The 21646-nt window shown below is 46.7% G+C and overlaps 2 protein-coding genes across 2 annotated transcripts in view; one reads left to right on the forward strand and one right to left on the reverse strand.

Annotated features, from left to right (window-relative positions):
• The first annotated feature begins 1066 nt into the window (after positions 1–1066).
• FICD (FIC domain containing) lies at positions 1067–3842 on the forward strand. Its single transcript, XM_006870427.1, has 2 exons — positions 1067–1367; positions 2767–3842. Exons 1-2 carry the CDS (start codon positions 1067–1069, stop codon positions 3840–3842), a joined length of 1377 nt encoding a protein of 458 aa, XP_006870489.1.
• A 4383-nt stretch (positions 3843–8225) lies between these two features.
• SART3 (squamous cell carcinoma antigen recognized by T cells 3) overlaps positions 8226–21646 on the reverse strand; it is a 29431-nt gene continuing 16010 nt past the window's right edge. Inside the window, exons 7-19 of the mRNA XM_006870428.1 lie at positions 21004–21159; positions 20003–20141; positions 19502–19609; positions 19086–19163; positions 18928–18986; positions 17725–17834; positions 14644–14756; positions 13728–13804; positions 12810–12978; positions 11127–11581; positions 10338–10490; positions 9326–9516; positions 8226–8406 (exon numbers count right to left, since the gene is read on the reverse strand). Of these exons, the coding sequence (XP_006870490.1) occupies positions 8226–8406; positions 9326–9516; positions 10338–10490; positions 11127–11581; positions 12810–12978; positions 13728–13804; positions 14644–14756; positions 17725–17834; positions 18928–18986; positions 19086–19163; positions 19502–19609; positions 20003–20141; positions 21004–21159 (1989 nt within the window). The remainder of the gene's footprint in view (positions 8407–9325; positions 9517–10337; positions 10491–11126; positions 11582–12809; positions 12979–13727; positions 13805–14643; positions 14757–17724; positions 17835–18927; positions 18987–19085; positions 19164–19501; positions 19610–20002; positions 20142–21003; positions 21160–21646) is intronic.

Raw genomic sequence — 21646 nt, forward strand, 5'->3', positions numbered from 1 at the left:
GGTGTTGGAGGAGAATATTGAAAGTGCCATGGGCTGCCCAAAGAACCAACAGATCTGTGTTGGAAGAAGTGTAGCCAGAGTGCTCCTTGGAGGCCGCATGGCCAAACTTCGTATCTCATACTTCAGACATATTGTCAGGAGGGACCAGTCACTGGAGAGGGATATCATGTTTGGTAAGGTGGAGGGTCAGAGAAAAAGAGGAAGACCCCCAGCAAGATGGATTGGCAAAGTGGCAGTATCAGTGGGCTCAAGTGTGGGAACAATTGCGAGGTTGGCCCAGGATGGGGCAGTGTTTCATTCTGTTGTGCATAAGGTCACCATGAGTCGTACTGACTCAATGTCAGCTAACAGCAGTTAAAAAAAAAAAAGTCTGCCTTGAACATTATTCTCTTTTAAGCATGACCTGTTAATTGCTGTCGAGTAGGTTCCCACTCCTAGCAACTCTGTATAGTGTTTCCGAGGCTGTCAATCTTTGTTGTTAAGTGCCGCAGGAGCAGCTGGTGAGCTTAAACTACTGACGTTGCAGTTCAAATGACTTTGCAGCCTGATGCATTAGCAGACAGTGCCACACCAGGACTCCTTTAGGGAGCAGGAAATTGCCTCTTTCTCCCACAGAGGGACTGGTAGACTCAAACCACCAATCTTGTGGATCACAGTCCAGTGCTAATCCTGCAGAGCCACCACGCTCCCAAGAGTGATTTATATGAGGTCACATTGATAACAGCAACTCAAAAACTAAACTTAGAGGGCAGTAAGCTTATGTTCATGGGGGAGGAACAACTCGGAAGAAGAGAGAATGGTGTACAGCTCGAAGAGTATCATTAATGTTACTGAAATGTACGTGCAGAAACGTGATTTAGTGTATGGTTTGTATATTCTCAACACAATTTTTTTTTTTAAAAGGAAGCAGGAGTGTCTCCAAACCCATCCTCCAGCTGAAGTCAGTCATGTGTTCTGAACATGTCCCTTTTCCTGCCTCGTTTCCAATTAATTTGGTTTGCCTTCCAGATCCCTCTCTGTCTCAGCCAGTGGTAGACATGTGTACAGAGCCCACCACTGAGTCCAGATGACGTTCATGCCAATGCTTCCCGTGATGGCGGGAACCGAACCCAAGTGGCTCTCAGTCTGGGGCCGCTGCCTGTGGGTGATACTGCTGAGCATGGTGTTGGGCTCCCTGCTGGTTCTGCTGCTGCCTCTGGGGGCCGTGGAGGAGCAGGGGTTGGCCGTGCTCAAAGGCTTCTCCCTGCTCTGGAGCAAGTTGGACAGGGTGCAACATGCTGTCACCAAGTGCACAAGCCTTTCCACAGAGCTCAGTACCACCTCCAGGGACACAGGGCTGCTGGTGGTCCAAAGCAAGGCCTCTCCAGGTAAGACACAGCTCCACTAAGTCTTGGTCTGCTTGGTAATGTAGCAGGTTTTTCTAGTGTGCCTACTGTGTGCAATGCACAGGAGTCTTACAGAGTGCATCCGCCCTGAGCTCCAGTCAGGACTTGTAGGTGACTTCCTGGGTTGCTGTTGCCTGGGAAGCACAAAGGGCCATGGGACAGTACCGGGGAGGGCTTGTGAGAAGAGGGAACGCTGAGCTGAGACAGTCTGTAATTAAGAGTAAAGCCATGGGCAGGGCATGAGGGGAAAGGCATTCCCAGCAAAAGGAATGGCACCCAGGAGCCCAGAGAGCCTGGGCCATGAGACTTCATGCAGGGGTGGCAGGCAGGGGCTAGATCTGAATCAACCATTTTCAGCCTCAGCACTCTAGACATTTTGGGCCAGATCATCCTGTCGTGGGGGCAGACCTACACATGATAGGATGTTGAGCAGCATTCCTGGATATCAGTCACACCCCTTGTCCTTATTGTGCTGACAGGAAAGTCTCCAGACATTCCCAGTGACCCACCATCACCCCCTGTGGAAAAGTGCTGCCTTAAAGGAATAGAAGGAACTAAAGGAATTTCATTAATAAAACAAGGTCGCTTCATGTATTTAGTAATTGATTTAAAGACAAAGCATGAAGGAGCTCCAAGGGACAGGCCACAGCAAGGACCACCTCAGTGAGCCATGGCCAAGGAGGAGTATGGCCACCCACAGCTAGACTGCAGCAGGGAGGGCACCAGTGGAGATAAATGCCCAACCTTTCCTCTCCAGCCTACACCTCCCATCAGCCATTCCCAGTTAGGAGCCAGGGAACAAGGGAGCAGAAGGTACAGAGAATGGCTGTGAGAACAAATGCTTTAGCGTGTGGGTGAATGGCTATACACTAGGCTGCTAACTAAAAGACTGGCAGTATGAACCCACCCAGCTGCTTTGTGGGAGAAAGACCTGGTGATCTCCTCCCGTAAAGATTGTTGTTGTTGTTAAGTGCCGTCGAGTCGGTTCCGACCCATAGGGACCCTGTACAGGGTTTCCGAGGGTGTAAATCCTTACAGGAGTAGAAAGCCTCATCTTTCTCCCGCGGAGCGGCTGGTAGTTTCGAACTGCTGACCTTAAGGTTCGCAGCCCGATTCGTAACCACTACGCTACCAGAGCTCCTTAAAGATTACAGACAAAAAAACCTCTGGGGCAGTTCTCTGTCACATGGGGTCACTCTTCTGCTCCACCAAGAGGTACCAGGCACGCTGAAGGCACTTACAGTGTGAGGGACAGGTTCCTTGAGGTCAGGGCCTGGGGCTGGTTAGGGCTTGCCCTGGGGGGGGGCGGGGGGGAGCATGGTTGTTCCCATTGTCCTTTGGCACCCCACTCTCCCTGACTCCATTTCTGGTTCTCTTCCAGCCGGTAAGCTGGAAGCCCGAGCAGCTCTGAACCAGGCCCTGGAAATGAAGCGCCAGGGTAAGCGGGGCAAAGCCCACAAGCTCTATCTACACGCCCTCAAGATGGACCCAGAGTTCGTGGATGTGCTCAACGAATTTGGCGTCTTCTTGGAGGAAGATAAGGATATCATTCAGGCCGATCACTTGTATACCAGAGCGCTGACCATCTCGCCTTACAACCAGAAAGCACTGGTCAACCGAGACCGGACGCTGCCACTGGTTGAGGAGATTGACCAGAGGTATTTCAGCATCATTGACAGCAAAGTGAAGAAAGTCATGTCCATTCCCAAGGGCAACTCAGCGCTGCGCAGGATCATGGAGGAGACGTACTACCATCACATCTACCACACGGTGGCCATCGAGGGCAACACCCTGACACTGTCTGAGATCAGGCACATCCTGGAGACCCGCTACGCCGTGCCAGGCAAGAGCCTGGAGGAGCAGAACGAGGTCATTGGCATGCACGCAGCGATGAAGTACGTCAACACCACGCTGGTGCCCCGTGTTGGCTCCATCACCATCATTGACGTGCTAGAAATCCACAGGCGGGTGCTAGGGTATGTGGACCCAGTAGAAGCCGGCCGGTTCAGGACAACCCAGGTCCTGGTGGGACACCATATCCCCCCACACCCTCAGGACGTGGCAAAGCAGATGGACGAGTTTATACAGTGGCTCAACTCGGAGGAGGCCATGAATCTCCACCCTGTTGAGTTTGCCGCCTTGGTGCATTATAAACTGGTGTACATCCACCCCTTCATCGACGGCAATGGGAGAACTTCCCGGCTGCTAATGAACGTGATCCTGATGCAGGCAGGCTACCCACCCATCACCATCCGTAAGGAGCAAAGGTCCGAGTATTACCATGTGCTGGAAATTGCCAATGACGGTGATGTGAGGCCCTTCATCCGCTTCATCGCCAAGTGTACTGAGACCACCCTTGACACCCTGCTTTTTGCCACCACCGAGTACCCGGTGGCACTGCCGGAAGCCAAACCCAACCATTCTGGGTTCAAGGAGACACTTCCTGTGAAGCCCTAACTGTCCGTGCATCCCAGGCAGGGGGTGGCCTGAACAAAATCAAAGAAACTCAGCATTTCTGGTAAGCAAGTCGTCTCCCCACATGAGAAGAGACCTTAAACATTCTTTACCGCCAAATTTTTTGGTTTGCATTTAAAAAGAAGCTAAATTATTAAGGTTTGTCTCTAAGATAATTTAAAATTCAGCCCACTTATTTATTTTCCTCTCTGGAGCAAGCTCCTATGTGTTGTGTGGTGTCTGCGGGGTCTGTATTGTGGGTAAGTGTGTGTGGTGAGCCCAGCAGGCCTTGGGGCATGAATGTTCCCTGTGTGACCAGAACACAGGGTTCTGGAGCAGAATTTGCACTAAAGTCAGGGAGGGAGGTCAGGCGTTGTGGGAGGAGGCCCACGTAATAATGACGCCAAGTCTTCCTCTCAGACTTCCACTCGTCTGGCAGTCGTGCACTTTTATGCACCCAGTAGCCCATCCCCTCAGCCTCCCATAGACATTGTCCACTCCAGCTTTCCAGGGGAGGCAGGAGAGATTGCCCCCAAGTGGCCTTATTTTCCTAGCAACTTATATAATGCTCAAATCTGTTCTCTGTAACACAGTCAAGTTTCCAAGTCCTCCCATCGTCTCTTCAGTCCTAGTTAGTACAGGTGCCAATATCACTGCTGCAATACCAAATGGCAGGGGCTCCATTTTCAGTAATAAACTCATGATGTTGAACAGTCATGTCACTTTACCATTGATGGCTAAATAACTGTCTTAATGATGCTGAATGCACAATGTGGCCCCCATGCGATTTGAGACTCCCAATTCTGATTGTAAGGTCACTGTTCTTTTCTTATACAATTATCCAAGTGTTTAACTGTCACATTCAGAGGGGTTTCTGAAAGGTTAGGAAAAATCAGTGAAAAGATGTATGAAATGATAACAGGTGATAGTTACTTCAAACATTTATGAGAACTGTTTTCATACTTAGGGGCTGCCGTGAGGTTATTTCTTAAACCTTAATTCTTCTATGGTCTTGGTCTTCATCAGCACACCAGGGAAGCCTGACAAAGGGCTTGCTTTGTACTGTAGAGTGAGAGAAATTTGCACTTTAAGCTGTATGTGAAGGATATGTTGTTAACAAACTACTGATTTTAATAAAGTATTTTATTACATAAATACATTTTGCTGTCATATTTGATTGGTGTTCCCTTTTGTCATGTGGATGATGGGAGTTTCTCTTAAAACTTGAGCCCTGTTCTTTACGTTTATCTGGGACAGGGACAGATAGAGCCAAGATGGTAATTTCAATATTCAATGTGACAGAACTCTTGGGTAAGGGGTCTGCCTATGTGGATCGAGGCAAATTACTGATTTTTCACTAACAGAAATAGATTTTAATGTTTCTATTTACCATAATACTTGCTTTTCTGGATTTGAGAACCCAAAAGTAAATCCATCCACCTCTGGGCAGCTGATCTTTGACAAAGGGCCAAAATAATAGGTTAAATGGGAAAGAGGCATTCCTTTAACAACTGGTGCTGGCAAAACTGGACATCCATTTGCAGAAGAATGAAACAACCCATCTCTCACCGTTTACAAAAACTCAAGATGGATCAAAGACCTAAAAAAACCAAACCTATCAAGATCATCAAAACAAACCTAGGGGCAAACCTAGGGGTCCTAATACACGGTGGTATAAATACACTACCAAATGTAACTAAAATGCACAAACAGCAAAAGACAAATTAGTCAACTGGAACATAAAAATTAAACATTTACGCACATCAAGACCTCACACCCAAAGAATAAAGAGAAACTTCATTATTAAATGCTGTCAAGTCACGTCCGATTTGCATAGAGTTTCCATGGAGCCGCTGGTAGGTTTGAACTGCCAACCTTGCAGTTAATAGTCAAGTGTTTACCCTGCATCACTACACCAGGACTCCTAGTCATTGTTGTTAAGTGCCATCGAGTCAGTTCCAACTCATAGCGACCCTGGTACACGTTTTCTAAGGAGTGGCGGGTAAGCTTGAACCACTGACCTTACGGTTCAAACTGACTTTGCAGTTCAGCACATTAATCCAGCACATTAAACCTAGCCATTGTTGTAGATGTTATGTGGGTTTGAACTGCTGACCTTGTTCAGAGTCCAATGCTGACCCTACAGACCCACACCTAGCCATTAAGACATGCAAATCAAACAATGAAATATCTTACCCCAGCATTCATAACAAATTTCAAAACCACAGGAAACAAATGCTGTAGAGGGTGGGGAGAGACTGGAACTACCAGGCAGACTAACCACTGCAACCACTGTAGAGTATGCTATGGCACGTCCTTAAAGACTGGAGAGAAATCCCATGTGATACAGGAATCATGCTAGTAGGCACATATCCTAGAAAAAGAAGAGCCATGACACAAGTATTTGCATACCTATGTTCACTGCAGAAGAAGCACTAGTCCAAAAGGTCAGTTTGAATTGCAAGGTCAGCAGTTCAAACTCATCAGCAGCTCCCTGGAAACCCTATACATAACTAAACATCTTAATAAAATGAGTCAGTGGGTCCATGGGCTCAGGACCCGTAGTCTCGGGGACATCAAGGTCGATTGGCACACCATAGTGCACAAAGAAGTGTGTTCTACATGCTACTTTGGTAAGTAATGACTGGGATCGTAAAAGCTTTCAAATGGCCATGTAAGGTCCAACTATTGGTCTCTACCCATCAAGAGCAAAAGAAGGGTGCAGAAAATCAGATTCAAGGAAACAATCCAAAGGACTAATGGACCATGTGAACCCCAGAGACCCTGAAGAACTAGATGGTACCCAGCTATTACAGCTGACCGCTGAAAGAGATCACAATAGGACATCCCAGAAAAAATGGGAGAAATAAGTGGACAATTCAAAATCATAAAAAAAGACCAGGCTTACTGATTTGACAGAGACTGTTGGAACCTCCAAGATTATGGCCCTTAGTCGCCCTTCAGGCCTAGAACTGAACTCACCCCTATGGTTCAACTTCCAGCCAAACGGTAGTCAGGCCCAAAAGATGAACAATTACACTAGGGAGGTACCTTAGAACCATCAACCACCAGAAATCAAAAGGGCAGCATCTGCCCAGGGAGAAAGGTAGGAAGGGACAGGAAAGAAGCACAATGCAAACAGGAAGAACACAGGGAGGAAGCAGGAAGAGTGCTGGTATCTTGGGGGATTGCAGTCACTGTCATGAATGAAAATGTGAATGAGTTGCTGAATGGAAAATCAGTTTGATCAGCACTCTTTCACCCAAATCAAAATGAAAAGCTTTTTAAAAAGGAAATGCCTGACTGCAACACCTTACATAACAGATAAATCAAGAGTTCGCTTCCATGGCACATAAAATTCCCTGATTTTTCCTGAAAGCCTTTATAAAGTAAAGCTTCCCCTACTCAACTGCCAACCCAGCTGTTTGCTAAGTAATATATAGTTGGTAAAACACAGGGGTAAAAAAGACTGAAAATAAAGCTGATATGTTAAATCGTGCAAAACTGAAGACAAGTCACAGCTGAAATAAAGCAACAGCAGGACTGGGCTTACAAAAAGTTTTATTTACATATCTATTAGGTAAAGCAAGGTACACTTCAAAATGCCTCCAGATGTGAATGAGCATCTGACTACCATTCTGCAAGAAATTTATAAGAACTTCCATTTCCTAAACAAAGGTAAATGGGAAAAATTTAACTTTGCACTGGACATGGTATTTATTTCAACAAAACCAAAAGGCTGAACCTCAATATTCAGACAGAGAACACAGGTCACTGGTCACGAGGCAAAGAAAAGGGTCCACAGCAAGCGGCATATGGAAGTCTTACATAAAACCAGACAACAGTTTGCTTGTAGGAAACATAAACAAAGGGGCTGACCTGTCATTTACAAATCCATATATAAAAACGCACTGCACCCTTGAACAAAAATCCATCTACATTTTTTTCTGTGACTTTCCCCTGTCCCCATCTCTTTACTAAAATAGGCCATTGTGGTGAATGACTAGCATCTGTCATTTTGTCTTTTTAAAAGTCAGAGTGATGGACACCTGTGCTGTGCAGGGTATCAGACAGTGTCTACGGAATGACCAGGAGTATTTGTACAAGTGGTCTCACTGCTGTGTTCACTTACGTTCCACTCCTGAGTCACAAACACTTTGAGAGACAAAAGCAGCTGATACCCTGTGTCCACACGGTAGAGTGACCGTTCTCCTTTGTGGCCCTCAATATGAGGGAGCATTTAAAGCCTCTTTATTGGAACACCTGTCCCTTTCTGTCTAGACGGAGGCCAGTCCTTCTGCACGGCTGAGCAGCCCCCAAGGTCTGGCGGGCTCGTGGCCAGTACGAAGTAAGGCACTTCCCTCCTCATGGTGGGGACTGTCCTGCTCACTTTTTCAAAAGCAACTTGGCAAAATCAGCATTGGACATCTTGGGTGCCTCGGTAACCGAGGAGCTGTCGAGGGCTGGACACGGAGCAGCAGGGCCATTCTCAGTCTGGGGAGCTGCGGCGCTCGGGCGATGCAGGGCCCGGGGCAGGAGAGAGAGCTGGGTCCTTCCCTTACCCCTCCTGGAAGAGCAAACACAGTATACCCTCTTGAAATAACAACCCCTGGCCCCCTGAAGCCAGGACAGTCCTAAATCACTGAAAAGTTAACAGATAAAATTTTTTTAAAATTACACGCAAGAGAATGCGATCCCAGGCCAACCCAGTCTCTTTCACAATGGCTATTCAAGCCTCTTTATCATTCTTTTGTCCTCTGAGCAAGGCAAAGCTCTGTTCCTGGTCAGTTAGGGTGGATAAACAGCCACAACCTTGCAGACTTCACCAGATTTCCTTGTGATTCTGCCACCTCATCCCTACCATGGAAAAAGTGTACCTTTTACATAGATTCCAGCTGGAGTCATAGGTGATTATAACAAAACCAAGCCTACTGTCAAGGAGTCCAATCTGACTTACAGTGACCTTGTATAGGATTTCCAAGTGACAGGAGCAGACAACCTCATCTTCCTCATGCAATGGCTGGTGGGTTTGCACTGCCAATCTTGCTTATCCTACAGTGCCAACTGGGTTCCTTGTCTAATAATCCCACCCACCACTGCCACCAAGTCAATTCCGACTCCAAGCAACCCTGTCTAGGGCTCCCGAGACTGTACATCTCTGATGGTGGTGGTGGTGGTTGTGTGCCTCCACATCAGTTCTGACTCACAGTGACCCACCCATACAGGGCTTCTGAGGCTGTACATCTTTACAGGAGCAAAAGGCCTCCTTTCTCCAGCAAAGCGCCTGGTGGATTTGAACTGTACTCTTTGTGGTTAGCAGCCCAAGTGCCCATCCTGATAACTATCTAGAAAATTGACCTTCATTACATCACTAGTATAAACAGACGCATGGCCTGGATTCTTATACTAACCGAAAACAAACCCACGGTCAGAAAGCTGATGCAGGCCAGGACAAATGTGCCTGAAACCAGTGTACAGATACTTACGCTCCATAAACCTGCCGCGGTACCATGGTGCCACCAGGGGCTTTCCGCGTATCTGGCTTTCCAGCAGCTTTCCTCTCAGGAGGATTGCTGATTGCCACTTTGATGACATTCTCCCTGAGAGTCATGCCGTCCATCTTCAGAACAGCCTGCGACGCCTGCGACTCATTCTCATACTCCACATATGCCAGGCCCTGAAAGAGCAACATTCAGAGCAGGTGAGGTAGCGCAGGATGCAGCTTGCTCAGGCAATTCAGGAGGCCTTGCTCCAGCAGACACCCCACCACAGACTGCCTTCATCCTGCCTTCTGTGGCTACCATCTGTCATCTACAGGCTTGCTTCCTGCCCTACTCCTCCATGTATTGCACCTACAGATTTTAACTAGAGAGAACTCTTTTACGTTCAGTCCTCTGTACTTCTCTGGGAATGCATGTGGGGGAAAAAGGATAGCTAAGCAAAGTTCCAGCAAACAAGCTGGAGTGGCGTGCACACAGGGTGAGCGAGCCATAGTCTTTGGCCCTCTGGCCTCCTCCCTTACATCACGCAGCCAACTCTATTAACCTGGAGAACACACAGGGGCCCAAACCACCACTGCCACCCTGGGTGCATAGAACTTAACAAGAGACTGACAGGCCATAACTCTGGAGAAAGCTGGAAGGAGGTAGGTGCACTACACGGGAGTCGAATGGAGGGCCTTGAGAGAAATGAGGGAGGAGAGGAGTCTGGGTTTCTTTCAAAGGCAGGTGCACAGGAAGGCGGCTCATCCCAAGGTCCCACGGGCTCCATGCTAGGACTCAAAGGGTGGTCCCTGCTCAGTGGTGATAATGTTCTGCAAATATCTTATTCCTTCTTAGCACGATTAGCCAGCAACAGGTTAACCACTCTGGTATAAGATAAGTGCACCTATCTTTCTGTGGGACAACCAGGAGCCCCCTGTAGAACGAGGTCATCCTAGAGATGGCAACAAGGCTGGCCCAAGCAGGAAGGCTGAGAGCCGTCAGCTCAGATGCAGACCTTGGGTTTGCCAGCCCGGTTGGTTACAAGTCGGAGATCCCTCACGGTGCCGTGGGCTTTGCAGATTTCCTCCAGCTCCTCTTTAGTGCAGGAGAAAGGCAGGCCCGAGATGAACAGCTTGTGCTTCTCCAGGGCAGTGCTGTATCTGAACACCTGCAGAAAGGAGGGAGATGGTCAACAGCTCAACACCTGGCAAGCACAGCCACACCAACTCACCCTGCACAGGCAGCAGAGTCAAAGCTAGCAACTGGGTCAGCCTGAGCAAGTTACTCTACCTCTCTAAGCCTCACATTATCTGTAGAATGGGACGAATCTAGAATTTGGGAGAGGACTCCGTGAGACGCCATATAAAAACGGTCAGCACAGTATACCAATCATGAAAGTAGTCACAGAGAGTAGACACTGTGACTACTCCTAATGGTGTCACTTTTACGTCAATTACAGCAAGCTCCAAGTGGCCCCAGCGAATGTGCTCAAAATGGACTCATCAAGCCATCAGGTTTAGTTCTTCCTGCAGTACAAAAATTCTGCAGAAACTCTAAATATAGTGAAGCCCGTGGTAGCCAGAACTTGTCAGGACTGCCTTGTTTTTCCACGTTTCACAAGTTTCCTGCTTTCGACAGGGTGCAATCTGACTACTTTTCGAGCCCCCATTTTAGTGGAAATATTTTAAATCCCTTCTCAGGCAGTTTCTGGCCTTCTCAGTTTTACTGTATTAGCTGCTGCACACAAAAAGCAGCCAGTCTGTCTATAACAACACAAAAGGCTTTCTTTAGTCCACAAGCATACCTTAAAATCAGGGTTTTTGCTCTTATCCACACAGGGGGAGACAAACATTGGCCTCCCTTCCACATTTGTACGGTCCAGCTGCAGAGCCTGCAGCGCTGATTTTTCATCTTTAAATTCCACATAGCAGTACCCTCGGAAGTCACCACGGTTGCTGAAGATGGGTCGGATCTCCACCACTTCACCACAGATCTCAAAGAAAGGTCTGAGCTTCACGTCGGGCTCGTCCATGCTATAGGGCAGGTTGCTGACAAAGACGGTGATGCTGTCCTTACTGCTGTCGTGGGGCACCTTGGCCAGATCCCGCTTCAGGGAGGCAGCCTTCTCCTTCTGCTTAGAAGGAGGGTCAACATCCGCAGGCGCCCTCTTCCCAGCCCATCCTGCCTCCCTGCCTGTGCCTTGTGCTTCGTCGGCGGGAGGAATGTTGTTCTCAACCCTCCTGCGCTTGGAAGGCTGCTCTGCAGGTTTTCAAGAAACAAAAGCAGTAATGGTAACTTATTTCTTCCATTTGTGAGCTATTAAATGTACTAAGCAACTGTGTTTTCCCCACTAGAGAACACTAATCAGCTGCGACAGCTGAAATTGACAGTCTCTCTCCCACTGCTTCCTGGGTCGCAAGCACATCTGGGTAAAGGGACTCCATCACACGGAACCCGAAGTCCCCACTGTCCACTCTTAAACTATAGAAAAGGCCAACTCCAAAATCCCGCTCCTAGAAAGCCCTGAAAAAAGTGTAGGATGCTATCTGGGAGTCTGCATTTCAACCAGCCCCCAAGGTAACTTAATTGATGTGCACGTCCCATGGACCACTTTGAAATGCAATGACAAGGAATGACTTGGTCTCAGCACCTCTCAGCACTGTTTGTGTCTTCAGGAAAGTTGAACAACATTCTAATCCCAATCCTTTCAGAGCAACACTATGGAATCTCAATCTGACCTGAGTTCCCGGTTTACAGAACTTTAAGTCAAGGACACCACTGCCTTCCCCAAGTGCCTAAAGCCCTGCACACTGCAAACAAGAGCATCCCTGAGTGGGGCCAGGGGACCTCATGCACCTCTGCAGCCACCCTCCTTTTCACTTGACCCAGATGCCAAGGGGCACACATCACACCTCCCATGAAGTCTTTCCTGCAGAGGTGACCCACCAGGCCTTCTTGGGCCCCCACCACAACCCACACCCCAACTCCACAGCACTGCAGTCACTGATCACGTGTGCCTTCCTGTGCTCTGAAAGGCAGCAATGGGGCTAACAGAAACCACCTGACAAGACTCAATGAGAAGGGCACAGCATCAATCCTGGACCACTGGTCAAGGACACACAGCCTGAAGGTAATCACACAGACACGTGGAACAAACCCAAGCTGAGGGGCGCTCTGCACATGGATGGGTCTGCCCTCCTCAGAAGCATCAAGAGGCAGTGAAGGCTAAGTACTGAAGGACACTCAACAGACAAGAGAATGGAATGCCCCATGCACTCCTCCACGGGATCCTTTGGGTCTGGGGAGTGATGGATCACTCTGCATTTTAATGGCCATATTGCTGTTCTACAGAAGCACACACACTCAGAGAAAGGGTAACACAGCACCAGGCCGTGCTCTGGCCTCCAGGGGAAACGAGGTCTTGGTGCCGTGTATGGAACTCCCGTCATCTGAAATGTTTCACAAGAAAAGACCTAGACAGTGTTACCTTCCTCGTCATCACCCCACTCTTTCTCAGCGTCCTCGTCGGCATCACGCTTGTCTCCACCTCGAACCTTTTTCTTCTTTTTCAGTGCTTTCTTCTCAGCCCGGGCCCTCTTCCGTTGTTCAACCTTTTCTTCTTCCTGCTGGGCCAGAGCTGCTTCCTTCTCTGCAGTCTAGTAAACAGAAAATGTGACACATCACTGGGTGCAACGACATGAAATGCACTGACTCACATTGAGTGAATGAGTTTGAATTCACTGTTGCCGTCAAGTGAATTCGAACACATTGCGGCTGTACAATAGGACAGGGCAGAACTGCCTCACACGGTTTCCCACACTGTCTTCTTTACGGACGCGATCACATCATTCTCCTGTGGAGCGGCTGGTGGGTTCAAACTGCAGACGTTTTGGTTAGCAGTCAAGCGCTCCACTACTGCATCACCAGGGTGCCTTAGAAAGCCATCACTCAGGTGCAAAGACACGAGGACACACACAGAGCTTTCCTGCTGCCAGGCTCCCCTACCCTTGTAAAGGTCAAGTCCACAGTAATAGCTTCATTGATACCCTTGTCAAAGAAAGAGATGCTCACCTGCCACTCACAGGGTTAGTGAGGGTGCCTTGGCAGGTCTGAGTATGAAGGACCTGGGGGGGCCTTTTCATGCTTTTAAATCAATTCCAGTAAGTACTAGGGTCAAAATCCCACCCCTCACACACATTACAAGATCTACTATTGGGGGCTAAAGTTTCTAGACGACAGAAGAGGACAGCATACAACAGGTTTACACATTGCTTCAAAGCTTTCACAATGAATACTTTGAGTAAAAGAACCTTCTCAAAGAAACACCTAGATGGTTCTGACAAGTGATTATATACTGAACAGACAAAATCGTGATCAGAGTAAAGATTCCAAATAGCATCATTACCTTTATTCTCTGCTCATTAACACGTGCTAGTCGAGTTTCCGTTTTCTGAACAGCTATGTCCCAATCTTCTAGAGTACCTTGAGAGAAGGAGAACCAAATGCTTCGTTTGGGGGTCTGGAAGGGTGTAATATATCACTTTCTTAATTCCTCCACACCTCCAGAAGCAATCTCTCTCATCAGTCAAAAAAAAAAACAGGAGAGTCAACTTCCCAATGTAAACAAACATTCATTAGCATAGACTGGAGATATAGAAGACAGTTTGTTCTGACCATCTCTTCTTCAAAAAGAGACTGAAAGCTAGAATGCAACCTATGCATTAGGTCTCTCAATGGCAGGGACTATGAAAACACAACATAATGTGTTTAAAAAAAAAAAAAAAGCCATTTCTATTGGAGCATTGCAAGAGCTCAAAGAGGCAAACTGTCCATCCTTCCTCAAAGTGCCAGACTGCAACATGCGGATGTTGCTGTTTCGTGTGGTGGTTGTTATCTGGGTGATTTTATCTCCAGTTCTGAGATGCCCATACCAAAACTACACCAACGTCCACCAACAACGGACAGTTCCCTACTGGATGCAGTCACACAGCTTGATGTCGAAGGCTCTGACCTAAATGACCGCTACACACCCTGCAGGCTGCCTGCAGGCTCCTGACATGAGCAAGACACCAGTCTAGACAAAGTCTCAACACAGAGATGGTTTGGGGGACAAATATCTACAAGGCACAGATCAGCCCTGCTTCTTCCCAGAGATCTGAGCAAGTAGAGCACCAGGGGACAGTCTAAACACCCACCATGCTGGAGGGACTGTGGCTGTAAGAACAGTCTGTCCCAACAGAACAGTCTGTCCCAACAGGAGACAGCAGAGGCTCCTACTTGAGACCAAACAGCAGAGGGCCAACTATAGAGCCAGGGCCCACCTTCTGTTCTCTCCATGGTGAGCAGCACCTCGCAGACATGTTCAGGGTAGTCACTGGTGCACTGGACAGCCCGGTGGAGCGCCTTACGGCAGTGCTGTATATCACCATGCGCCCTAGAGAAGAAAAACAGATGCTGCCACTGGGGCTCAATGGGCAGTGGGGGTGGGGTGGGGTCTTTCCCCACAGGCAGTGCTGAGGGACCAGAGTGCAGATGAGGCTAGCTACTGAGGGGACACTTCCAGAACTCCCCACAGCTATTCACACGAGCATAACTTCTAATGTTTTCTCCTTTTTACACAGTCATATATGTATAGCCCATTCTTTTCCCTATCAAGTAGATTCTGATGAAAGAGACTGGGGACAGGGGTTTGCAACACTTTGCTTTGAAAAATTTCTATCTTTATAACAATTCAATGTAAAGCACATTGCAGGAGGGAAAGGGGAAAAGAGAAGAGCTTTAACTCAGAAACTCTATGCATGTAATCTAATGAAAGCCCCTAGAGAAATTCCCAGTCCTACCAGAGGGGGAGTTGAAAATCCTGTGCAGAGGCAGATCTTTACGCACTGACATGAAGGTATGTTTAACTCTAAGGACTACTAATCACAGACACAGTTGATCACAGAAAACAACAGGCCCTCATTTCTGTTCACAATTATAAATGCACGTGTTCTTGTTGTTGTTAAGTGCCATTGAGTAAGTTCCAATTCATAAAAGGAGCAGCTGGTGACTTTGAACCACCAATCATGAAGTTCCAACTGATCTTAAAGTCAAATGCTTATCCTTCAGCGCCATACCAGGACTCCAAATATACAAACAAATTTCTAAATATATATTGTTGTTGTTGTTAGGTGCCATCCAGTCGATTCTAACTCATAGTGACCCTATGCACAACAGAACAAAACACTGCCCAGTCCTGCAGCATTCTCACAATTGTTGTTACTGTTGAACCCACTGCTGCTGCCACCATGCCAATTCACCTCCTTGAGGGTCTTCCTCTTTTCCGCTGACCTTCCACTTTACCAAGTATGATGTCCTTCTGCAGGGACTGCTCCCTCCTGGTAAAATGTTCAAAGTATGAGAGACGAAATCTCACCATCCTGGCTTCTAAGGAGCGCTCTGGCTGCACATCTTCCAACACAAATTGGTTTGTTCTTCTGGCAGTCCACGGTACTTTCAGCATTCTTCACCAACACCACAATTCAAATGTATATATATATATACATACATACATACACACACACACACATTGTTTTTGTTGTCAAGTGCCACTGAGTCGGTTCCAACTCACAGTGACTCTGTGTATAGGATTTCCAAGAGTAACTTGTGTGTTTGCACCACCAACCTTGCAGATAGTAGTTCAGTGCTTATCCTACATCACCACACCAATATTAAGATATTTATAAAAACTTTAGTACAATAGTTCCCAAAGTGGATTCATGAACCACTGGGGGCCTCCAAGACCTTTTTCAAAGCGGTCAGCCAATCAAATTACTTTCACAGTAACCCCAAAACAGTTTGAACTTTTTCTCTATACTGACTTCTGCACTGAGGGGGCAAAAGCAATGGTGTCTGAAGACAGATCAAGGCACTCTGCAACAAGCCAACTCAACGGCACTTAACAATAACGTGTTATTTAATTAAAAGAGCTTGGTCAAGTGAGGAAAGATACACAAGAACGCCCAGACTTGCAGTTAGTACCCATCTGACCCAGCCTCAATGGCTTGACAATCAGAACTAGACTAGAGGAAAGTAAAAAAAACAATTTTTAATAAAGGGAATGAGTATAAATTGCTACTATTTGATGAACTTGACCTTTACTTGTGGAGGTAGTAGCTCAAAATACCAACTGAGAGGGAAGGAATCATCACATCAAGGATCAACGCTATCCCCTCTGTATAAAGGGACAGGGCAACTGAAACACTGGCTACCTAAAATGTGGGGGCAATAAAGGCACGAAGCGAGTGGCTTACAAATTTTCAAGAGGGAGTTTAGTTTAAAAGTGTGCAGTGGAAGGTAGAGTCCCCAATGAATAGTTTTTATCTTGTCTAGATGGGTCTGGTGAAAACAGATGGGCATGCGATTCTTATGACTCAGTAGTAATTGTTAACATAACAAATTGCGACTGCCACAACTGTAAAGGTGGAAGTTTTTTAACAAAAACAGGGGAGTAGTTAATCTTACAGTCCAGAAGCAGAGGACCCTATAACTATCAAGGGAGAAGAACACAAGCAGAATGCGGGACCATATCCAGAGAAGCAGCAACACCAGAGATGGAGGCAGAGATGGGGACATGGAGAGAGGGAGCAGCTGAGGACTCTAGACTCATGGAACAAGAGGGACTGAGTGCTGGCGGCCAGAAGGCAGACTTGCAGAATGTGCCCTTTAGTTGTTTAAATGATTATATATTTCTGAGTGTTTTTGTGTACATTTCCCCATCCCACCTCCATCCCCAAAAAAAGATAAACAGACAGAATGGAAGCAAATACTGTTGAATGATGATGCACAGAGAAGACTGTAATCACTGCAATGAAACGATGGTGTAAAGCCAATGTTCTCCCATGTAAACTATCACTCAGTTCACCATATTAAGGAAAAAAAAGACCTTGGAAAGTTTCTAACTTTATGACTACATTTTCCTAAACATGAAAATAAAATTTAGACACAGAAAAATCTCACATTATATTGTAAACCATTAACTGACCATGGTTCTGTCTGTGTCACTGACTGTTGAATGACAGGAGTTTTTCCTCTTTGCTTTTTTAATATTTTCTACTTTCACATATAAAAGCAAACTTTTATTTATTTATTTTTAAGTAAGTCAAATAAGACATTCAATGGCCCCAAAGCAAAACAGCAAACAGAAATAGAAGGCCATCAGAAGCACCCAGGTACAAGATAATTATGTTTGGTTCTCTTAGCCTGCCCAATAAAAACGTGTCTACTGATGGAAGGACGGAACGAAGGCTGGAAGCTAGTTCTGGGGAGCAAACCTAAGCTGGCAGGGAGTCCATGAGGACCAAAGACAGGTGCACACTTGCTAAGGCATAGCATCCCAGTCCCCCAACTCCCAGGTCAGGTACCTCTCCAGGTTGTAATACTCCAGCCACATGTTGGCATACTTGGCATTTCCTTTGGTCATGATGTTGTCCCAGAGTTCCCGGGCTTTCTGCATATTTTTGCACAGTCGAGCCTAAAATGAATGAGCAAGCTCAGTTAGGAGATGACCCAGGCTATGACACCAGCACACATGACAAGACAGACTTCAGACAGGCACGTACAAGCATGACAGAAATCCCTGGACGTTCTCAGGTCTCCTCCCCTCTTCCTAGAGTGGCAACCACTTGTCATCCCCTCTGAGAACAAAGACTGGGAGTCTACAGCACTTACACAGTGCTGGATTGTTGCTTAGTAGCTAAGAGTTTCATTTGAAGAATCAACTCAAAGACAAAAGGCTTTAAATTTAAAGGGCTTTTTGATGTTGTTGTTTTGGGGGGGTTGGTAGAGGAAGACTGACCTAGGATCAAATCCCAGTTCTGCCACTTACTAGCAAAGAGACCTTGGTCAAGCGAAGTAACCTCACTGAGCCTCATGTTTACAATGGTTACAATACAAGCATCCTACCCAGAAACCACCCGATACACATAGCAGTCCTTTGATAAATATCAGCTTCTTTAATCCTACTCCCCTTCAGATAACAAAACATAACTTGAATTTTACAGTTCCATTAGGCGACTGTAGTGTCCTGGTATGGCACTGAGGGAGAAGCACTGGACTGCTAACCACAGGTCAGCGGTTCAAAACCACCAGCCACGCCACAGAAACCCTATACAGGGTCACAGTGAGTCAGAACTGACTCCATGGTACTTCACAGCAACATAAGCTGATGGAGGGTGGGCTCGTCTCACTCATCTTTGTGTCCCTGACTCCATAATAACTTGTTATGTTCTCTAATTACTGGTCAAAGTATAACTTCCACACTACAGCAAAGCCTTCTAACCCAGGGACCACGTGTGTCTATCTTGTTCCATTTGTGGCAAATAGCAGACTCTCAAGAAGTGTGTGTTCATGAATGAGGAACTGAGGGAAGGAGGGAGAGAGCAGATAAGCAAAGGCCTAACATTCAAGCCTGTGCTGAGCAGTTTGCACCTGGGAGCCAACACTTTCACTACTAACACAGTGAGCCAATGTGCATGAAGCTAGACAAGAATACAAATCCTTGCCAAGCCCAGAAAGCTCTACCTGGAATTGTGACTCAAGTTGGCAGATGGGTCAAGAGCACCTACCTCAATCCTGGCCCAGTTCTGCATGATCACACAACTCGGGTCTCCACTCTCGTTGAAACCTTCAGAGAACAGAATTAGTCACAGCTGGAAGGCACTGACAGAAAAGGTCAACCAGGCAAGAAGAGAAAGCACAGGCAGTGCCCAACAGCCACACTTACGCTCTTCAACCTCCTCTTTCATATACTCCAGAGCACGCGTGAACGATGATCTCAACTCTTCCAGCTCTTTACTGGAGTCTGTGAGAAAGTGCAAAAAGGTCTGATGTTATGGGCCCCTGGGATTGTTTTTATTCCTCCTCCACAGCAGGCACCCTTGGGAACACAATCCCAGCCCCCACCCCACAGCACAGAGGAGAAGTGGACAGCACAACGAGGCCACATCCAACATCAGGTCCTTCTTTCCGCGGCAGTCTACAGTATAACTTGTTACAGAGGAAAACAGCTAACATGTCTGGAGAAAGAGTTAGCTCTGACCAGTCTACACCATCTGCCTAACACAATGAGCCACTGGGATAGCTCACCAAGAGACCAGTAAGAAACAGTCCAGTTCTGAGGTGAAACAGGAAATTCAATACCTTGCTGGAAATCAACCCTTCTCCTCAGGTAATCAAGGTACGCCTGCCAGATCTCCACATAATCGGTGGCCTGGATGAAGCCGGCACTCAACGCTTTCTCGAAGGTTGCTAGAGTCAAAGAAACAATTCACTAGTTATTGAGGCTATTATAAAAACCTCTACCAACTAGAAAACAGAATGCCACAGTGAAATGAACCTAAGTGAAACATTCACACATTCACACGACAAGCTAACACCCAACATGCCAGGCAGGTTAAGCCCCAAAGTCAAATTTGTTTGCAGAAAATTCCAGGATCTCTTGGAGAATCACAATTATATTAGCATCTTGAAAAGCTTGAAGAAACCAAACTTCCAGCCAATTACCTCCCACTTAGAACCCTGTTTCCATTAACACCCAACATCCCAGAGAGAACCTCCAGAAAATTATGACTTCACTACAGCTTCATGCGCTAAACCTTAGAGACCCAGAGCTTAGAGGTCCTCCCAGGAAAATACCCACACCTGAAATTGTTTTATGATCAACTTCGTATCTCTCCATGGCCAAGAGATAGCGACTCCACAGGGCAACTGTCCAGGGGCAGTTTCTAACAGCTCGACTGTGTACAGATAAGACCAAATCCTTGACTTTCAGCTGCCGATCCTGCGACAGAGAAATGCAAGGTCAGGAGATAAAGTTTTATTGTGGAGACTTCACCATCATGTCCAGCACAATCAACAAAAGAAACTGTCCCCAAGAATCTTCCTTGTGACATTGTTTCTTTAACCAATATACTATAAAAGTGGAGCCTGCCAATGAAAGCTGTCTTAAAAGACATCAGCCCATCTTAACATAAGAACCTCGGCTGGCTGTTGATCAATGCAATGAAATAGGCTCTCTGGGTCTGTGCTGTTACACTACAGAAGGGGGAAGTACGTGAGGACACAGAGGGAAGCACACTAGCTATGACTTACAAACTCAAGCTGGGTGATGGGTACAATCAAACCCATTGCCATCAGGTCGAAGCCGACTCGCAGCAACCCTATAAATCTTTACAAGAGAAGACAGCTTCATCTTTCTCCCACAGAGCAGCTGGTAGGTTTGAAACATCAACCATGCAGTTAGTCATCTGGTGCTTAGCCTACAGCACTACCTTACTAAGCTGTGTGTTTTAGATGTTTAGGAATTTTCCATAAACTAGCGAAAAGGAAAAAAATATATTATAAAGGTCTCAATAATAAGACCATAAGTTAATTTTTCTCCAGTTAGTGACGGGTTTAAAATAAATTAAAAGACTAGAACTTGGTCAGTGAGTTGGCAGGAGGAGCAACAGAGAATGGGGGAAAGAGGGGAAAAGCAGAGAGGAGCAGCTTGTCTCTCTGTCTTCATATCATCACATAGCAACTACCAATAAAAGTAAAATAAAGTAAGAATACCTTCTGACCTGTGTAAACCGATACAAGTTAAATAAGGAGAGAAGTTTCTGAAGTGTGTAAACAAAGTGTGAAGAGTTAAGTGATCTTACTAAGTACTGACTGTAGCGGATCCACAAGTCAGGGACCAGGCAGTTCTCGACCAGGGCGCGCTCAAACACCAACTGAATGCGAGCGGGATCACCAACTTTCATCTCAAAATCGATGTATGCTTGGTACTCAGCCAGTCTTGGTGCCTCTGCTTGCAGCTGGAGTCAAGGAAAAGGACACTGACATTGAAATGGATCACTTGATGCAGTCAGGTAGCACAACACGTCTTCAAATAAACCCAATTTTGGCAAGGCTGGCTACACCAAGAAAAGCAGCCCTGCGTTCTTCCTCTTGGAACAGCTCCACAATGGAGTCGACAGTGTGCTGCGCAGACAGAGAACCCCACCTAAGCTAAAGTGTCTCTTCATGAGAACAGTTTCTAAGGGCTCCAAACTCTTTTCTAAATTCAGTCCTGGACCTCAGGGAACTTGAATCTCCCCCGCTATCTGGAACTGAAAACACTTCTGCCAATGACTGCTACTAACCATCCTTCCAAAACCACAGTTACTTTCTGTATCTACTGATGGCATCAACACAACCAAGCTGTGATGACCCAGTGCCTGTGCTATCGCAGGTTCCTCATTCTAATGAGTCCAGATGGTTCCTGAAGTGTGCAGAGGTGCATACAGAAGATGGAGGAGGCCG

Source organism: Chrysochloris asiatica, unplaced genomic scaffold (genome assembly GCF_000296735.1).
Source record: "Chrysochloris asiatica unplaced genomic scaffold, ChrAsi1.0 scaffold00142, whole genome shotgun sequence".
Classification (NCBI taxonomy): Eukaryota; Metazoa; Chordata; class Mammalia; order Afrosoricida; family Chrysochloridae; genus Chrysochloris; species Chrysochloris asiatica.